Genomic DNA, 21,758 nt, shown 5'->3' on the forward strand with positions numbered 1-21,758 from the left:
CTAAAGCACTGAAGGGAAGAGATTTTCTTGGAGAAACTGAGTAAAATATGCTGTTATCAAAGGATTCAAGCCTCCTGATAACGCCTATTCCTTGTTCTTCTCAATCCCTCTAATCAGAATAAAATTTTTCCCCTTAATTTTTCTAGAGGTTAATTGGTCACACATATATGCTAAAATAATACAAACCATTCACTCATTTGAAGGAAATTACGTTATTTGATTACTGTTTGATGAGAGATAAAATTAATATTTTTAAATGTTCCACATTGTAAGAAATTCCAACATGTGCTTTAGGAATCTCACATGCCAGCCAACCACTGTCTCCCATCTCAGGCTGGCTTTAGCCCCACTGATGTTTCCTTCTTTCTCTTATTACCTTCCTTCCTGCTGCGAAGCAGGGCTCATCTCACATAGATTACAATGTTGAAAAAGACAAACAAATGAAAAACACCAACATTTTGATCTAAAAATGTCCATAGGTAAAGGGAGATGTCTCTTAAGCTATCTAAATTGTAATAAAATACAAATAGCTCCATGGGACCGCCAAAACGATGAAAGATGCTCTGTCGATACTGTAAAAACAGTAGATACTGTGACAGTGGCAGGAATCTTGCCCACTCTCCACATGTCGACTCCACTGTGCCACGGGAGTGACCTGCGACGAAATCCTGCCATGGACTCTCCATTTAGAACTCTTCACAGATTTTTGTAGCGTAGCTGGACTTGTGGGGCTTCACACATCATCTGCCAGGACCCCCAGGCTTGACTTGTCAGCGCTGTGTCAGAAGGGCCTGGTCTGCCGGCCCCACTCCCCGCTGGTTCAGTACTCTCTGCTCTCTGCTTTCATTCTGCCTGCTTTCCTGACAGCACTCCGTAGCCTGCTTCCTCCTTCCTCTCTATTTACTTTACTGGACAACCTGCTCAACCTTTTTTTTAACAGCTTTATTGAGGTAAAATTGATATACAAAGAGCTGCATATATTTAACGTGTGCAATTTGATGGGTCTGGACACAGGCAAACACCATGACACCATCACCACCATCAAGGTAACTGACATATCCCTTAGTGTATCGTGTGTGTGTGTGGTAAGAACACCTACCCTGAGATCTACCCTCCTAACACATTTTGAAGTGCACAGTATTGTGTTGTTAACTATGGGCCCCATGTTGCACAGTAGATCTCTCGAACTCACTCATCTTGCATAACTGAAATTTACACTCATTGAATAACAACCCCCCCACCTGCTTCCGCAGGCCCTGGCATCCACTATTGTGTTCTCTGCTTCTATGAGTTTGGCTATTTTAGCAATCCTAGATAAGCGGAATCGTGCAGTCTTTGTGCTTCTGTGACTGGCTTATTTCACTTGGCACAATGCCCTCCAGCTCATCCATGTTGTTGTACCTGGCAGGAATTCCTTCTTTTTTTAATGCTCAACCTTTATGTTTCAGTGTCACTTCCTGAAGGAAACCACCCCAACACCGTCTCTTCTAAATTCTCTTCCTCTGTTCACAGTTCTGTGAACTAAACTTGAATTCCCAGAGGGCAAGGACAATATCTTTATTCATTTTTGCAAGCCCAGCTCCTCATGGAGTGTTATCACAGAGCAGGCCTTAAATAAATGCTTGTGAAATTGTTAAATAATGTGAATTAGGAGCAGTTTAATTTTTTAAATAAGCTCATTTTCTTAAAATGTTAGTTAATATGATCTTGAAAGGACTGATTTTTGAAGAACTCTGCTCATTTCTAGCTATTTGGGAAACAATAGTCCTCATGCTAAAGCACATTACATTTAGAATAATTAAACATGAAGGAGACCGAAAAATGTGGGGAGCTGGTTGTTTTACCTTCCTTTTCATTGCTGCCCCTAACTTGTTCCCGTCAGTATGAGCGGGTGCTCTGTAGGACATCTGCAGCGGGCTGGGACGCTCCTCATCAACGCCACCTGCCACGTGAACAACTTCAAAATTCCAAAAGCTGGTGCAAACTGCACCCCAAGATAAAGTTTTGATAATACTTGTAGTAGAGAAGAGATACTTTAGTTAACTAGAGGAGTTATCCCAGAATAAAAAAGATGAAGAGTTTCCATAAACCACAATCCTTAAACAGAAAATGAGCTGATGCTATAGTCTAATACTTTCCCTTTTTAAACAAAAGCTGGCCTATGAATAGAAACCTTCTTTTGTATAGACTTTTTCCCCTTATTTTTGTAGTCTCACAAATTGGCATTTTATTATATTACAAAAGAGAATAAACCACTTTTCTTTTAAAAACCATGTCCTCAGTATTTAATGAATACTGTGTAACAGACCCACAGCTAGGTTTAAATTCTAAATCTAACACTTGAAATAAAATAAGTACCTCTTTCCCCCAAAGACTCAGGCAATAGATCAAAACCTGTGGAATTGAATATTATAAATTCTTTCATATAGTCACATATTTCTTAATCTTCTAAATTCTTCAGTAAACTCATTTGATCTATAGTTGAGAACTCGTTCCAGGATTTGCTGTAATCCTCTTCTCTCCTAGACATTTGGCAAGCTTGTCATAAAGGCCTTCATCATTCAAATTCCTCCTCTGAGACAACCATTATCCTGCCTTGAAAGCGGCATCATACATTTAGAAAACTACATGATGGTCTAATCTTGCCTGTTAGCATTCACTAGCCTTTCTTCTTTACAGCACAAGACAGTTATTGAAGATCCTACAATGTGTTCTCTGGTTTTTCTCTGCCAGAAAATTTGGAATAAACATCAACAAAACTCATTCCTTTAAAGACTGGGTTTCAGAATGCCCAATTTATGCCTCTTTTTCCCCCACTTCATAATATCAGTTGACACCAGTACATTTCTAAGAGAGCGATTCACTTGAATGGCTAAAGTGGATGGAATGAGATCAACCATGGGACAGCAATCATGTGCATTTTTGGCTTATGACCACACCCTAAGTGAGTCCCAAGGTGCTAGGTCTGGAGTCCTCTGATGGTGGTTCTGGTCTTTAGAAAGACATACTTTCTGGTCTTCATTTTCTCATCTACAAAATATGTTCATTCGTTTACTCATTTATTAAATCATTAATAATCACATGCTATATGCCAGAAACTGTGCTAGGCAATGATGACAAAATAAAGGTTCAAAAATAAATTCACAGTGCCATGGGCAGACGGGTAAGGCACAGAACAGTTAGGAAAAACGTGCTGTATCTGTAGGAGGCATGAGATTATAGGACCACGGAGGGTGGCGCCTCACGTGCTGGGAGCACTGGCGGAGGCCGTGTGGAAGAACCAAGGTCTGAGCTGAGTCATGCAGAGAGAGGAAAGCCTCCCTGGGCCTCCCAGAGAACATCCACAAGCACGGCATCTTGAGATAGCAAAGGAAGATACACTAAGATCACAAGAGAAGGAGGAGCACAGGCAGGATGGGGCCAAGAAAAAAGGGCCTAGAATGGTATGCAGAAGATGTGGAAGCCATCTTGAAGGAAAAAGAAGCCAGTAAAGCCAAACAGCTACTCTTTCAAGCTGAAGAGTCACATGGTCAGAGTCCTTTATAACTGTTACTTATAGATGGTAGAGGCAATGAGACCAGCTCTGAGATGGCTACAAAAATATAGATACAAATTGACAAGGGCTAAACTAAGGCCATGGCAATGAGGAAAGAGAAGAGGAAGTGGACTCGTGAGCTACTGGGATGTAGAAGTGATATGATTTAGGAACTATGTGGATGTGGAGGATGAGGGAGAGAACAAAATTCTAGCATTATTTTTTGAGTTTAGTTTTGGACGTGCTACTTCTGTAGTATGTACGTAGGAGACCTCCAAGTGGAGCTGCTGAGCAGGCCGTGGACGTAAGAGGCTAGAACTCAGGAGGGAGGTCTGGGTTGGAATAAAAGACTGAGAATCTCTAATCCAAGCAAACATGTAGATAGGGGAAGAAGGAACATTGTTAATGAAGGAGACAGAAAAGGATGGCCCCAGACGGAGGAGAAAAAAGCCATGTCACTAAACCAAGAGAACAGAGTTTCAAGGAGAGCAGACAACAGTGTAAATTCCTGTAGAGCAGTGAAATAAGATCAAGCATGAACAGTGCCCGGGGAAGCTCCTGCCTCAGAGATCGTTGGTCACCACAGACGGTGCAGTGTCTGTGGAGGAGCTTGGACACAAACCAGACTCTAGTGGGTTGAAGAGTTAGCAAAACCGTAAGAAATGGATATGTTTTCTAGAGGGTTGGGGCAAAGGAAAAGACCAGCTAACTGGCTGGAAGATCTTTACAGCTCTCTTTAGCCACAATGTCCTGTGAATTCTGCTGACAAAACAATCGTATCCCGAAGAGTGGGCCTACTTCCCCAGATGACTAGCTTACTACCAGCCTGTTAGGAAACTGAGCAGTTGGAGTCAGGTAGGTTCAGAACAGGACTCATGTGTTTGGAGTCTTGGCTTGGTGCTCACGTTACACCGGCGTTCCTGCCGGTGTAATAAAGAAGTGGGTGAGGTGTGTGGACAGCTAGCAGCCTCCCTTACCTCTTGGTTTGTGTGGTGGAGGGAGGTGCAGGGAATACAGCCATTTTAAACAGTAGAAAGGTGGAAATTATTATCCCTAGGGGAGTAAAATAACCCTTAGATAAACATACAGAAATAAAGAGAGACTCGTAAAAAAGGAACAGTGATCTGATTGTTTACTCACAGGTGGTCCTGGGGGCCCTGGTTTTCCTGGAGGACCTGGTTTTCCTCGTCTTCCCTTGAAACCAGAGAGAAACAGACAATAAATACTGTGATTCCATTTTATTTTAAGAGGAGGCAATATCAAATGGCAATTTTAAAGACAACAAAAATTAACAAAAAGTTGAAAAACAATTCCCAGTCCACATGACCTTTAAATATCAATAAAATCTAAGAGCTATGGGCCAAATCTTAACCAAGTGAGAAAAATCATTCCTGGAATGAATAAATCTAGAATAAATACAATTAGCAGCCCTTTAAATCCTGTCTAGCCTGATACTCGAGTAAAGTAACATAAAGTATCTGAAAGATGTCTACTACTGGCAATTTTTCCAATGATGTGTGGTTTCAGATGCAACAATACACACATTTGTCATCTTAAATTGGTGTTTCTCAGGGTGATCTGAATGCTAATTTTATAGCAGTTACCTGAGGGTGAGATTGGGTGTTAAAAATGCATATTCCTGGCCTCCATCCTAGACTTACTGGTTTAGAATCTCCAGGGAAGAGAGCTATGAATCTACATTTTTAAAACCATTTCATGTAATTCTTATGCTCCTTAAAGTTTGAGAAGCACTTCCCTGAGCCGTATAAAGCACGTTAACTAGCTCTTTTCTTCCCGTTGGATGGTTAAGCTGTTTTATAAGTGAACTAAAATATATACTCCTTGCTCGCTAATCTTCATTATTGCAACTGAATGGTAACTCTCCCAAGTTCGCAACTGGCTAAATTCCAATTGCAAGAGTTAGAAAAATAAGACTGTGCTAACATCTCCAAGTAACTGTGTATCTAACATCGTTTAAAGAGCAGTTATTTATTATAAACTTATTTCGTTAATATTTTTCCCCCTCTAATAGAAGGAAGCAGGGTTAGGTATCGGAAGCACACATTTTGAATGAGAAGCATTTCTGAGCAGGTTTTCTAAACTCAATCACTCTATTTCATTGCTACTAATAACTTTATTACCATATTGGTAGTAATATTAATACCTATCAAGGCTTGTTGCTATTGAAATAGTGAAAGTATTGGATTGACCTTTCAATGCTTTTTTGGGAGAGTTGTAAGCTTAAACACAGAAAAGCCCATTACATTCACTAGTTTTCTTGCTCTGAAAGTGTCAGGCACTTGCTTGATCTCTCTGGTTTTCATCTGGGTTTGGAGTCGGGTAGGAGTCCAATGCCAGCTGAACCAGCAGGCAAGCTTTGGGAGGTAAGCAAGCACATACTACATTGCGTTTGGGTGGGAAATGGACCATTGCTGCTGAAGGCAAGTTAAGTGCACATCATCAAGACTTTGCACAAAAACTGCTGCTGCTTTCACAAATAATCCTAGCTAATATCTACAGAACAGATTTTTAAAAATTTTATTAAAAACAGACATATAATTAGTGGTGTTTTCATGTACCATCTGTGTTAGAGATCTGAACCTTGGAGTTCCCTTTAGGGATGGTAAGACTGGAATGACTATATAAATTAATATTCTGCAAGCCTAATAAAAGTTATACACAAGTATGTTATTTTCTAGTTTTGCAGTTGACACATTCTGAAAATCAACATATTAGATCTTTTAGTAAATATAAGTCAATTAGACCCTGAGGATTAATCAACGGTAAAAAGTTCACTTTGAAAGTGGAAGTGGTGTAATTTATTAATTCACAAGAGCACAAAGAAACAAAATCAATGGCATTGAAGCAGGTGGTTGGTTCTTTCCTTCAGGCTGAGGTAAGTTAAAACCATAGGATCAACTTTTGTGTGTATTGTTCTTTCTTTAAAGGATATTGTATATATTTGGGCAGGAAGTGGGGGAAATGAGGCTGACTATTGATCAACCTTTATCACAGAGTTAATGTTTAAGACAAACCAAATGTCAAATATTGGAACATAACATTGGCAAATCAAGTTGAGGAGTCAAAGGCAGTCACATTTCATATGGTACGGGCAAGCATCCAAATTCTTGCCTTTCACTGCTGATGGACACACTCGTTTAGGTCAGCCTTGCAGTGTCAGGTGTACTGATGTGTGTGCTGGAAGCGTGCAGCGGAATGCTGATTGCGTTGGTACCCTTGCTAAAGGTATATCTGCAGGTAAAGTACTTTTAGGGTTGTTAAATTATTGGAACATATTGTGTGCAGATAACTTCAGCTGGCACGTATTTTCAGTTTAAACATGGTTTCTAGGCTTGAGTTTCTAGTAACACCCTAATGATCTAACGATTTCACCCATTTGAATAAGTTTTTACTATGTGCTTTACAAGCAACAGTCACCATTGTCTTAGCCACACCGCCATATGTACCTTAAGTATATTTGGACTCAGGACTTTATCTTCAGTCCTAAGTGTTGATGACCTGGAGAGGGAGCTCCGACAGGACCCAGCAGAGGGTGAATGGATGAAAATCAGGAGTGGAGGCTCCAGAACGTAAGGGGCCACAGTTTCTATTGGTGTGGTAGTTCCAGCCACTCCCACACATCACCTTTCTTCCCTCCAAGGAGCCCCAGGAATTACCTCCCCAGTCTTCCTCCCCCCATTCAAGGCCCCCAGCTGCACCAGATACTGTCTCACATTCTCCTATTCCTCCAAAAGATCTTTTCCCTTTCACTTAAAAGCATTAAGGAAAGGTAAAAGCCTACCTAAGAGACAACAGCAGATTTTTGGTAGGATGAATTTTATTATTCAAGTCAGGATAATTTGAGGAATATTTTATTATTAACAATTACGCCAAGACAAGAGGCAGAAATCACAACTCTCATCCCGGGACTAAAACTAGATTCTTTCATTTTCTCTGAGGAAAGTGCGGTCTGTGAATCTTGATTCTGTCCTCGCAGGGCTCCGGGGAATGATATGAAGACACCTGGGCCATGAGGGGCAGGGGATGTGGATGGTGGTCCAGGGGTCCCTGGGGCTTCCCGGGGGAGGAAGCATCACACAGGTGCTTCTCCTCTTCTGTCTCCTTTCATTTCAGTGCCTTCAGTGCAGGGCTCCCTCTGGACCCACTGTAAGGTGAGACCAAAAGTGGGGACTTGGATGTGGCTGGGGAGAAAAATCCTGGCAGATAACAGACAGATGCTGAACTGGGATTGCTTTCCTGCTTAGGAAGCCTCTTCCCAGGTGGCCATTTTTTCATAAGCAACTCTGATAACCTGGAGTCTGGCTGAATCTCCAAATGGATCAGACCTGCTGTTCCAGCATAATTACAAGTGGGCTAATCCAACACTTCTCTGAAAACCAGAGAATAAAGCACAAAACATAGATTTACCATGTCACGTTGCCCTGGAAACCTCAAAGCGCTCAACACGTAAGTTTCTCATTCAGCAATAGTGTAAAGGTTACTAGACGGCAGTTCAGCTATTTGTCTAACGGGTTTAAGCCAGTGGCGCTCAAACCTGATCGTGCATCAGCGTCATTGAAAACAGTGCTGTTCCACTTGCAGAGTTTCTGACTCAGCAGGTCTGGAGTGGGGCCTCAAAATTCGCATTTCCAACAAGTTCCCAGCCATGCTGATGCCACTGGCCTGGAGACCACACTTCAAGAACCTCTGCTCAAATCTCAAGCTCTTATTTCACAGTTAAAGTCAGGCAATCCTGTAGAGCCCCTAATGTCCTGTAAACCTTGTAGCTCAGAACAAAAGAGCTCAACTGGCTTCGTAATCATGTGGAAATTTGAGAATAAAAAGCCCATGGTCAAGTTCAGGAGCACTAGGGGACAGCCTGGTGGGGTAGTGGTTAAGTTTGCTCACTCTGCTTTGGCGGCTGGGGGTTCATCAGTTAGATCCTGGGCACAGACCTGTACACCACTCATCAAGCCATGCTGTGGTGGCATCCCACATAGAAGAAGTAGAGGGACTTACAACTAGGATATACAACTATGTACTTGGGCTTTGGGGAGGAAAAAAAAAAGAGGAAGATTGGCAACAGATGTTACCTTAGGGCCAATCTTCCTCACCAAAAAGAAAAAAAAATGTTGTTCAGGAGGACCTAAACTGGATCTAGCTTTTTCTCTCATGGGAAATTTTTGTGTCAAGATTTCATTGCTGCAAAATTGGTACTTACACTCTGCAACAGGTTGTTAAGGATTAAAAAAAGAGATCATATGTACAATTCCTACCACACACACCCATTAGGATGGCTATTTTCAAAAAACAGAAAATAAGTGTTGGTGAGGATATGGAGAAACTGAAACACTTGTGCAGTGTTGGTGAGACTGTAAAATGGTGCAACTGCTTTGGAAAACACTCTTCAGGTTCTTAAAAAACTTAAAAGTAGAACTACCATATGATCCAGAAATCCCACTTCTAGGTACACCATCCAAAAGAATTTAAAGTAGGGTCATGAAGAGATATCTGCATGCCCATGTTCACAACGGCACTGTTCAGACAGGCAAGAGGTGGAACCAATCCAAACGTCAATTAACAGATAAATGGATAAACAAAATGTAGTATACACATACAATGGAATATTACCTAGCCTTAAAAAAGGGAAAAATATGCTAACATGCTACAACATGGATGATCTTTGATGACACTATGCTAATGGAAATAAGCATAGTGAAACAAGTCACTACAAGACAAATACTGTATGATTCCACTTATATGAGGTACTTAGAGTGGTCCAATTTATAGAAACAGAAAGCAGAATGGTGACTACCAGGGGCTGGGGAGCAGGGACAAGGGGGAGCTGTTGTTTAATGGGTGTAGAGTTTTGGTTTTGTAAGATGAAAAGGTTCTGGAAAGGTGTTTCACAATGAGTGAATATACTTGATACCACTGAACTTGAAAATGGTTAAGCTGATAGATTTTATGTTGTGTGTTTTTTATCACAACTAAAACAACAACACTCTTACCACAATGTCCAATATCTGGTGATAGTAAATGTTAGTGCCTTTCCTTCCTGGCCTTCTACCATCCTCTATCCAATTCTCCATTTTTTTTCATTTAAAAATGTTTGAGAAGAAATCAAGAAAACCTTCTAAAATATGTACTGTGCATCAGTTAAAAAATGTAGCAACTCAACTATATATATGGAATTTTTGCATCTAAAATAACAATCAAGACGCTCATTAAGAGTAGAAACAGAAAAAATAAATCATGGGTCATTCACACAATGGAAAACTATATAGTCATGAAAATGAACAGAGTACAACTCCATGCACCAATATGGATGAATCCTGCAAACATCATGTTGATCAATTTACATGAGGAATAAAAACAGGTGAAACTGATCTATGCTGTTGGAAGTTGTAATAGGTGAACGAGCAGGAGTGGGGAGAGTCTGAAAGAGAGCATGAGAGGGCTTTGTGGGGTTGGCAATGCGATGTTCTGTTTCCTGAAACCGTGTGCTGGTTATGTGGGTGTGCTGTTTGTGAAAAGTCATCAAGCTGTGTCCGCTTTTCTGAATGTACATTATGTTTCAACAAAAATTTCAAGAAACGAAGCCAGGAGATTTCCACAATGGAATGGTTTTATTTGAATTATATGATGACTTCACCCATCTGCATTTGCTGTGTGCAAGGCCACAGAGGGTCACTATTGTAAGGAAGAAAGAAAAACCCGAGGCTATTTAAATGAATGACATCTATAAATTTTCAACAGTAAAAGTAACTCGATGCTTCCAGGATGACTTGCAGTATGAGAGCACGTGTGTCTTAAATTAGCCCCTTGATTTATAAACACTTGGCCCTCTTGCAGCGTTAAGAAGGGAAGAATGCCAATAATGGACCACTGGTACTTATCTGACAGATGGTTTTTGTTTCTGATGAGGAGGAGGATGATGAAGACAAGGTTATAGCAGTACTCGGACTTAAATAAAGGTTGGTATGCAGACCCCAAACCCACAGAGGAGACATGTGTGTAAGTAGTCTCTCTAAATGCCAGGTCTCGCTAATACAGCTGGCTCCTCTCAAACATTTCCCTGTTCCCGTGTGTGTATTTAGCACACTCTTAGGCATCAGCTCAGCCTGAACAAGGCATCAAGGAAATGTCAAGGAAGAGGAGACAGGGCTTGACTGGCACCCACAACTGTGAAGGAGGTGTGAATTACACAGGAAAACATTGCCCAACTATCTGGGAAGTTTAGATTTCTTTTTTTACATTGTGAACGGAAGTAAGATTTATAACTGATGTTGTGAAAAGTTACCACATTTTGAGATCAATGATACATGAAAAAGTGGGAATGGAATACTTTGTGAGAATGCATAATAGCTTAAGTGCATTTTATTTCTTAACAGACATTTACAAATACATCTATGACAGCAACAACACTAGTCATAATGGTCTCATTATTTCAGGGAGCAGACAAGTGGCTCTCGTAAGGACATGGGAAGAGGATGTAATGCCGCATGAACAAACGATCTGAAATAGGTTTAGAGCTGAGGAAAGCTCCATATTATGATGCTCTTCTCAACACTGCCTTCCTCAGGTAGGTTGGCATCTTAAAGTTTCTAAATCATTCCACAATTTCCCCATCTCTCTGTCCCTTTCCTTTCTTTTCCCTCGATAGTCTCTGCCGGTACTAACGTGGCTTTTCAAAACAAGTTAGAAGTTGTGAAATTATTATCTAAACCCCGGCAGCTACAATTGAATAAATGATAACTCTTCATCAAAACATTGGGCTAGGCCAAACGGCCTGGTCCATTGTCAGTAACGCTTCAGTCACAGTTTAGGATTCCTGTTAAGTTATCATGTTGATACTAATTTGGTCATGAAAATAAGTATATCAAGGTCCTACCTCTTAACCCCTTCTGACTGGATGTACCCAACCATCAACATTTCCTCTTGTGCCCTGAGCTGTCTATGTTACACTAGGAAGCAGAAGAAAGATCTATGACTAATGATTATGAAAATGGCTACCATTTATCAAATGCTTGCCATGGTCCAGGCATTGAGTGCTAAGCACTAACTTACATTATTTCATTTAATTCTTTCAGAATTACTGTGGGTGGGTGGTGCTGTTCCCTTCTTACAGAGAAAGAAAGGTTAAACATCTAGCTCCAAATCACTCCTGCCTTTACTCATGGGGCCAAAACTTAAATCCAAGTGTATCTGATCCTAAGACCCATAATCCTTGGGTGTAAGGTTTCCTTGCTGTGTATCCCCATCATTCACAATTTAGGTTACTTTGCTGCTGTATTTGTCGAGGTTCTCTTGTTTTCTCCCAACCAAACCAGATTTTTAAATGTCCCATTTGCTGACTGTTTTGCCTTTTGGAATTTGGGTCTTCCTAGTTCTTGCCTGCTTACCCTGCCTCAGAATCCACCCTGCCTTCTGCAGGCCTGCCAACACACCAACCACATCCTTCCATTTAGATCTCTCTGGACTCCTGATTTCCTTGCCAACCAGCAACTTTCTCAGTCCCAATTTCTGGCTCTATTTTCTCTGCCCACCATTGCCAGTCTCTGCCAAGACACTCGATTGGTCTCGGTATCATGGATCATGGGTGGAGCAGCGGTGGGATGCGGCTAAACAATTTCTTCAACATGCTGTGATGTATTTTAGCATCCTTGTGCCACATTAAGAGAGTGGCTGCTGGAAGTGCAGTGTGGAATGTTCTTTCATGCATATTGGGAAATTCACAGCAAGCATGCTCCCAGACTGGAGAAGGGGAGTCAGGGTTCCCACACTGCCTTCCTTGTCTGAGAATTATGCCACCAGCCTTGCACTTCTCCAAGCACAACAAATGCAGAATTTTATCTTTCATTTTTATTAAGGAAATGTTATATTTTTAGATTTAGAGTAGATAAACTCAACATGCAGAGGGACAAATAATAAATCGACAGTGTCTTATTTCACAGAAATGTTAAAAGGAAAACAACGTGTTGAGGCCTCTCCACAAACTTCAGACGGGTCAGAGTCTGGGCCAGTGCACCATGAACAAACACAGACTTCCCAGCCAGCACCGGACAGAGGAATCACGAATGACATTTTATATCTTGATTTCAACTAAGTAAAGTTACAGAGGATATATTTTCAGCATTTTTGAGTGACCTACCTTAAAAGATGAAATGTACCCCGAAGGGGTGGAATTTTAGAACTGCATTTTCAATGTGAAGGGTGAACTGAGTAGCACCGAATAAATTCATAGGAACACACTTTGCGGTTATTCAATAACTGCCTGGTGAATGAAGAGAATTCCAGAGGACCCATAAGACGAAACTAGAAAGATCACTCAATTTTGAAACGAAAGAATTTTCAGTGCATAATTCTCAATTCATCAAGGTGAATTTAATGGATTAAATTGCATTTGGATATTTAAATGCTGACTCCAGAATCAAACCCTATCAAAACGATGAGTAAATTTATTCAGCAAAAATTGACTGCGTTTTGCGTACTGTCCTGGGGGAAATACATTAAGTTGACTAAAACCTGGATATTGCCTTCAGGGAAGAAGAGGACGGACAGTCCGTCTCGAATCTATCTATCCAAAGACTTGGATAGACTAGTTCATTTGGTTATGTAGACTAATTCATTTGGTTACGTAGATAGTTCATTTGGTCACATAGACTAGGTCATTTGGTCACCTAGACTTCTTCATTTGGTTAGGTAGACTTCTTCATTTGGTTATAGGTAAGCTCAGGAATTCCAGGGAAGGAAAATGAGAATTAAGTCCCTTCCTAAACTGATTGTCATCCGTCTTAATAAATCTCGTCAGCCTTCCCTTTGGCGGGGGACAGTGGGGTCACCAGGATGGGAGGAATGTGGGCAGAGGAAGCCATCTGCATACCCTCAGCAATAAGATGGGGCAGCAAACCCTGAAAAGTCCCCTCCAACAGGAACAGCTTCCCTGGACTTCTGCTCTGACAGATGTGTGCGTCCTTTTCAATCTTTTTCTCCTCTGACACTCATCACCAACCTTTCAAGCAAGTATGTTTGGAAGGCATTTCCCAGCCCAACACTCCTTGTTCTTGCATGATTGACTTAAGTATTGGGAAAATGTCTTGATGACCTTCAAACACTAGACCCTTGGGGACATGCCATTATTTGTATACAAATATAAAAATACTGGGTATATTTTTTCTTGACTTGAATACTACTTTTATGTCCTTATGAAACCAGTAAATAGTCACTGATGATTAGGTAGGTAGTAACTAAAGTTATTTTTGCAATTACTAATTACAGCTTTTAGTTGTTCACCCGACCATTGTTAACTATGCTGCTTAGGCAATATACTACCCAACTCTGACTAGGTTCCTATAGATAACATCTCCCTGGCACCTGGGTCACCATGGTAACAGGTGTTTGAGCTGCTTTTCAGGAATTAGGACCCTTTGTCCAGTTCTAGTTAGTTGAGATCAACAACTCATCAATTGGGCCTGAGCAAACTCTTGACAAGTGACCTTTTTGACATCAAGAAGTTAAAATTCCACCCTCAGATCATGGTAACACTGCCATTTTGTGAAGATGCTTTCTATGAAGAGGCATGAAGTCTGACTATGCTTGCACAGATCATCAATTATTTCACCTCTCCTCACCTGCAATCATTTATCCCCATACTTCAGACCACCTTGCCCCCTTCCCCATAAATATCCCTGAGTCCCCATTTTCGAGGAGGCAGATCCGAGACTCATTCTCCTGTTTCCTCACTTGGCTGCCTTGTGATTAAATCCTCTCTCTGCTGCAATCTTGTTGTCTTGGTGATCGGCTTTCTGGGTGGTGGGCAAAAATGAACAGGGTTCAGTAACACTTAAACCTAACATCCCAGGTCACTTTGAACTGTGAGTGGGTAAAAGTAATTCTGAGTCTGTCGTCATCAATCTTCCTTCACACAGAGTCTCCTTCAGCTCCAAACTTTTCTCGGAACAAGGTCAGGGTGTCCTGGGAAACCTGGTGCCTCAGTTGGTCTTGCCAGCCCGACTGTTGGTCCTTTGCTGGATTCTGCTTATGTTCTCCTTTGGCTCTGCTGAGCCCTCTAGGAAACTATGCTCTGTCCTCTAGAAACCCCACCTACATCTCATTCTTAGCATCCTGCCACATGTAGTATGTGCATACATACATACATATAAATGCATACATGAGACCTAACCGACTCGGCTTTCTCGATCAGACAGAACTTCCAATATAACTTTGAAACTCATCATTTGTTCACCTGATACCTCTTCACTCTGTTTTTGTAGGACATTTCCCCACTCTCAGCTGGCATGTGCCAGATTCACTCACTAATTAATTTAACAAATATTTAATGAGTCCCTTCTATAGGCCAGACCCTTTTCTATGCTCTGCAAATACCGTGAACTCTGTCCTTGCAGAGCTTATACTCCAATGGGGACAGTAATAGTAATAGATAACACATGGTCCTTGATCCTCTGCCATAAACCATTCTAAGCAATTTACACCCATTTATTCATTAAGTCTTCAACATATCTTTGAGATATCTCCATTTTTACAGATGAGACAACTGAGTGACAAAGCAACTTGCCTAAGGTCACATGGCTAGTGAGCAGCAGAGCTGGGCCTTGAATCCAGGCAACCTGATTGTCTCACCTCTGATCATTACCTCTATGTTGCACCCTCACTGCATATCTGATAACTAAACACATAAAGATGTGAAGTTTGGATAGCAAGAAGAATTACAAAAACATAAAGCAGGGTAAAGGGATATGGAGTTATACCGGGAGGTGTGCAGTTTTAGATAGAAAAATCAGGGGCGTGCTCAGCAGACACCTGAGCCAAGTGAGTCCCGGGGCCACGCAAGGTCTGAGAAAGAACATCCAGCAGTGGGAACAACAAGAACAAAGCCCTGAGAACGGCTTGTTCAAGCAAGAAACACAGGTGGTGGGAGCAGAGCAAGTGAGTGGGTGGGTGGTAGGCAGGCCAGACTCTGCTAGCCTTGCAGATTGGGGTGAGGGCTCTGAACTTCATTCTCATGATTGTGACGGGAACCCATTGGAAGTTTCGTCTTAAGAAGGTCATATAACAAAGTTTGATCTGAGGACCTGCCTATGCAGATAGCAGCCAGGAAGGTAAGACCGCCGTAACCTCATTTCATACAGAGGCTCAATAGAACCGATTTTAGGTTATCTGGTTTAGGTCACTTACAGCAACATTTCCTTCTATTTGTGCAGATAATCAGGAGTTGATTATCTGTATAGCATTTTGTGAGGTTATTTAATGTGTCAGCTTGGCTGGGCCACAGTCCCCAGGTATTTGAGCAAACATTATTCCGGATGTTTCTGTGAAGATGTGTTTTGGATGAGAGTAATATTTAAATTGATGGACTCTGAGTACAGCAGATTACCCTCCCCAGTGCGGGTGGGTCTCATCCAATCTGTTGAAGGTCTGAATAGAACAAAGACTGAACTCGTCCAGGCAAGAAGGAATTCTGCCAGAAGATGCCTTTGGACTCCAACTGCAGCTCTTCAGCTTGTCTCCTGCCTGCCTGCTCTACAGATTTTGGATGTACCAAGCCTTCAGCATTGCATGAGCCAATCCCTTAAGATAAGTCTCTCTCCTTCTCTCTGTATACACATCCTGTTGGTTTTGTTTCTCTGGAGAACCCTGACTAATACACATTTCCATTTACACGTACAAAATACTTTTTATCTTCTATTAACATTTATGTTACTAAATATAAGTCTATTATTCTCTGATATTTACCCAGTCCATTGTTTTCAACTGGAAAAAGATATATAAGGAAGTGAAATCTATTTCATCCTTCACTGCAAGCTACAGTTTTAAGATAGAGAAAGCTGCGTTGTGTATGTAGTCCTACAAGACTCATACGAGAATATTAATAATTTAATGAACTTGTACTCAAGGGGAAAAAATGTTCTTGAAACATGTCAGGATGAATTTTCAAGGGAAAGACCTAATTAGCAGTGTCTGAAGCAACTGTCATCACATTTAGAAAACAAGAACTAGTCCCTGTGGACAGAATGGTAAGTTGAATTTTAAAGCTTTAACTACTCCAGTTAATATGCATGATTAATGAGCAATATGTCAGTTGGCTGGCCTAACTCAAGTAAAAGACCTTACAGGAAAAAAAAAGAGTGTGTAAATTAATACACAGAAATATGCAAATATAGTTTATAATCTCTTCTATATTGTGATCAACCAATCACTGAGAGTCCTTACTGGGGAATAATGCCAGTTTGAACATCTTTTAAAATATAGAATCAAAGCTACAAAGATGCCCTAAATTAACAGATGACCAAAGTTCCCAATGACTTTACAAATGAGAGCTCTGGGAGGTTAATGAAAGGAAAAAAGCCCTCAATGCTGGATCATGGCTGAGAAACCCAAAGCCAGGGAAAGGTACAAACTTATATGTCATTGTCTTTTTCTTACACATAATAAAGTATTTTTATCTGATGATTATTTGGGGAAGATCACATTGAAGAAACAAGATTTAAGGCCGTTCAAAGGAGAGAACACGTGGAGGGGGTTCTACTTCATATCAAGACCTCCAGAGGCAAAGAGAAAAATCCAATCGCTTGTATATGTGATTGTAATATTATTTGGTAATATCTGTGTGCTCATTTGGATGCTGGGGTCCTGAAGACAGAATCTTAATTTAAATCCTTCAGAAACATCAAGAACTAAAACTACAAGAGCTAACATTGGAAACCATCAAAATTACAGACTTGTTTGCTACCTAAATGAGAAATCAACTGCCCGAGAGGAGCACAAATGAGTGGAAAACACACAGATCATATCAGTGATGAGCATTTGTGCGTCTATTAAGTGCTTACTACATGCTGAGTATTGGAGATTGAAGAGAAACCCTTCAGGTGCTTATAGTCTAGAATTAGAATCTTTCTCTTCCTCCTTCTGTAACAGTGCTCCCCACAGACACACACAAAATTAGGGCTGCTTAAAGAGATCCAAGAAAAGAAAACAGCAGTTCATCATCGCATTAAACTGTTCATACATGGCTCTGCATGGTTAGAACAGCATTATTTCTATTTGGCATACTTTAAATATGTGGTGTACTTGTCCACAGTCATGTTCTATATTATGTGAAGGGATGTATTCAGTTGAGGTGAATATGGATTCTCATTTATATATTTATGACAAAAATAATTGATCACTGGCTTAACAACAAAAACAGAGAGGAAAAGTGTGTGTTGTATTGAGAAGCGAGAGACCTGGCCATTAGTACCTTCTCTTGTATCTATTAGCTGAACAAACCTGACCATGTCACATAATCTCTTGGCCCTAGCGGTTTCTGCTAAAAAAAGGAAGGAACAAAAACATACCTGCTAAAAACAGTGGGCTGCAATACACGAACCCCTCAGAAGTATTACTTTAAGAGAACATCTAAGTTCAGAGCTTTCTGTGATCTTCTCCCCATTATTAGACTACAAACGCCTTGAAGGTGGGCATGGTGCCTGGCATCAAGCAGGTTCTCCATAAATGCCGACCCATTCTTCTGTATGGAAGGTTCCAATCTTTCCAGGAGAGGTCAGATGACACGTGAGCATGGAGAAGGTAGTTGAACAGACACAGTGGTAGTGAATCAATTACATTCTTGGCAAATACCAAGGAAAAATATATCCCAAATACTCATTCTGAAATTTAGCATTATTGACATTAACCTACTGGCCTAAAAAAGAGCCTTCTGTAGAATGTGCTGTCTGACACCAGCATGTCAACATGGCCAACTTATAAGTAAGACATGTCCACAGAGGGGCCTGCCCGGGGGCGTAGTGGTTAAGTTCGTGTGCTCTGCTATGGCATCCCGGGGTTTGCCAGTTCAGATCCTGGGCACAGACCTATGCACCGCTTATAAAGCCGTGCTGTGGCAGGCATCTCACACATAAAATAGAGGAAGATGGGCATAGATGTTAGCTCAGGGCCAATCTTCCTCAGGAAAAAAGAGGAGGATTGGTGGCAGATGTTAGCTCAGGGCTGGTCTTTCTCAAAAAAAAAAAAAAAAAAAAGAAATTTGAAAAAAGAAAAAAAAGCAGTCTGCAGAAATGTTTTTTGAATAGTGGTAATATCAGTCATCAGCTATCTTGTTCTCTTCTTGGAACATTGGTAAGGATTGGCAAGATGGCTGGCAGGGTTAGAACTGAAGTTTTCGAATGCAAATAGAGTTTTGCCTAAGGAGGTGGTATCCACAGCTGTGGCCCAGTCTTGAAACGAAATGAATATTCTAGATTGTGCAAGGACACCCTAGGGCCCTTACTCAGAGTAAAAGCTGCACTCCTTACACTGGCCTGCAGGGTGCTGCTCCAAAGGGTCCCGTAGACTCTCTACTCCCTTCTCGTTCCCTCACACCGTTCCAGCCACAGCAGCCTCCTGTGGTTCCTTGAAATTTCCTCCTCAGGCCTTTGCCCTTGCTACTTCCCCCAGATTCCCATAGAGCCTGCTCCCTCACCTTTCAGATCTGTGCTCACAGGTCCTCTTTACAGCATTGCTTTCTCTGACTTGCTCACAACATTTCCTATCCCCTCCCCCTGCTTTCTAACTCTTGTTTGCTTGTGTCACCATTGACCAGCCTAACACTTATTTTGTCACTCTCTGTCTCTGCAATAGATTATAAGCTCTATGAGGGCAGAGGTTTTTGTCTACTGCAGAAGTTGGCAAAATTTTCCTGTAAAGAGTAAGATAGTAAATATTTTAATCTGTCACAATAGTCAACTCTGTTGTTACAGAGCAGCCATAGACAATATGTAAGCAAATGAGCATGGATGTGTTCCGATAAAACTTTATTTACAAAAACAGGTGGTGGGCCAGATTTGGCCTAGGGGCTGTATTTTGTTGACTTCCAGTCTGTTGTTTGCATTGCTCTATCTTCAGTGTCTACAGTGGTGCCTGGCAAATAGGTGCTCAATCATTGTTCTTACTTTCGGACTGAGCTAACAATTAAAATGGAATTAAGTGTAACTCTTTGAAAAGGTACTAGACAAATGAGGAATCTGGAGTAATGAGGAAAACAGTGTGATCTCATGCATCACTATACTTTTTGACAAGGATCAACACCAAAACTGTGGGATGAATTATGTCTTGAAAGTTCTTTAGGATCTGGTGGTACTTTTATTGGTGTTTTGGTTAATGTTGTTGTAGAGAATATAAGACAAAACCTTCACAAGTACTTTGAAATTATTTTGCTGAGAAATTTGAAAAATGTAGATATATCAAAAGAGGAACATAACAATGATTATTTTTCAACGGCACAGAATTAACAACTGGTAATATTTTGCAATATTTTCTTCAAACCTTTTTTACAATAAATTAATTTTACAGATTAAATGGAAGTCCTCTCCCCTGAGTTTGATGTCATCCTGCTGGGCCATGTACTCTTGAAAAAAAATATTTATATACATATGTATATGTAAATATATATATGAATAAAAAAGAGGTGTCAAGTATTTTGAAATTTGTAAAAATTATTTTTGTATGTATCCTTTAACAAATTTTTTCATACTCAATACTATATTTTTAAGATCTATCCTTGTTGGGAGTGTGTGTGTGTGTGTGTGTGTGTAGATAACATTTATAAATGAAAATATTTCCAAAGTAGGAAAATCCAGAAGTACCAAAAGGGCAAGACTATTTATTATATTATCAGGCAAAGTCTCAACTGATTTTTCATTTTTCTATATTGGGATCTAGTGTTGCTCAAGTCTTTCACCCAAGACAAGAACTAACGACCCTAGGAACCCAGGAATTCAGCACCATTTTGTTTTTCTCTGCTAGAAAAGTTTTATCCTGTAAAATGTTAATTCAATTATTAACATATGGGAGGTGTTGCAATAGGATAATTCACTTTCAGTATTTCAATCTATGCAGCTAAATTTTAAAATGACTAACTGGGGATCATAAGGGACTTCCAGTTACACAAAACATTAGTGGTCTCTCTGACAGCACAGTAATGGCAAATATTTTTAAACGGAGTTTAAAATGTAAACTGAGCAAGCTGAAATTAAACCTGGGTTTTACTGATCTGAAGTATCAGTTTCTTAGGGCTTTGAAGTGCAATATCTGTTTTCAATAAGCTAGATATATGGCCACCTTAAAAAAGCCTTCTGTCATATTTCATAACATCAAGGAATGGAAGGAGAAAGGATGAAAATCCTTATGAAACATTTGCAGTCCATAAAACATTTCAAAAAACACTTTGTCAACCTGTGTTATAAATAGTTTAGTCCTGATGTGCTGCTGGATTTTACAAGCGTAAAATCTCTATATGATAAGAAAGAGAGGAACCTCTCAAAACTGTTCTGGAATACCATCAGAAGCACAAATATTTGAGGGGAATCAATTACAGTAAAGCTTTATTCATCTGGCAGTTTATTAAATGGGAAAGACCACCAAATGGCACTTTCAAGCTCCCATAGGATAGTGCTAACTGAGTTTGCCGACCCAGGAGACGGGGCCACCAGCTAGCTGATAACGTGCTTTTGTGCTAAGGAGAAAGGCGCCCTTCCTGCTGGTGGCTGCAACCCTACACTGCACAGACAGTTGTTAGAGGGTCACAGGCTGCATTTCAGCCTCCAAGCACCTGTTGACGGGTCACACTTCTTCAGGGCAACTATGCTAGGTGACAAATCCAGAAAAGTCTCTGGGATTCTAAAAGAAGCACTAAATGTTTTCCATGGTTTTAGTGCTAGTGAATTTTATTGTGCTCAAAACTGGGAAATTAATATTGTAACTATGATATCATAATTAGCAGTTATTGAGCACCTGCTGTATGATAGGCCCTGTACTCGCTGCTTTACATATTTATTTTTCTAATCATCACTTCAGGCCAGGCATCAGTAGCATTGTTTCTGTTGTATAACTGAAGAAACAGGCTCAGAGAGGCTGGGTAGCAAGCCTTGGGTCACAGAGCTGGGGCTCACCCAGGAGTATGCATGACTCCAGAAACTGTGACCTTTGAAGGTTTCTGTTGGTGAAGTGATGCAGAGGTTAGTATTTTAAAAATAAAAAGTTCAAGGAACCAGATCTCCATACAAGGCACGAACCCATCAAATGATGAATGGCCCTCCTTCCATTGGCAAGGTTTGTGGCTTGCTCTGGCTCCCACCAGCCGGGCCACTCTACAGCAGGAGAAGCACCTCCGCCCACTAGCCAGCATTCATGTGCACAAGTTGTCATCAGGGGAGAGAAGGAAAGT

General features: G+C 40.7%; 1 protein-coding gene across 6 annotated transcripts in view; it reads right to left on the reverse strand.

The window, feature by feature from the left end:
* The window catches only part of COL19A1 (collagen type XIX alpha 1 chain), a 305,503-nt gene that overhangs the window by 93,429 nt on the left and 190,316 nt on the right, over window positions 1–21,758 (reverse strand). For all 6 annotated transcript variants that reach the window (XM_070514618.1, XM_070514620.1, XM_070514621.1 and 3 more), the window contains one exon: window positions 4,676–4,729. In XM_070514618.1, the coding sequence (XP_070370719.1) occupies window positions 4,676–4,729 (54 nt within the window). The remainder of the gene's footprint in view (window positions 1–4,675; window positions 4,730–21,758) is intronic.

This window comes from Equus asinus, chromosome 8, assembly GCF_041296235.1.
Source record: "Equus asinus isolate D_3611 breed Donkey chromosome 8, EquAss-T2T_v2, whole genome shotgun sequence".
NCBI lineage: Eukaryota > Metazoa > Chordata > Mammalia > Perissodactyla > Equidae > Equus > Equus asinus.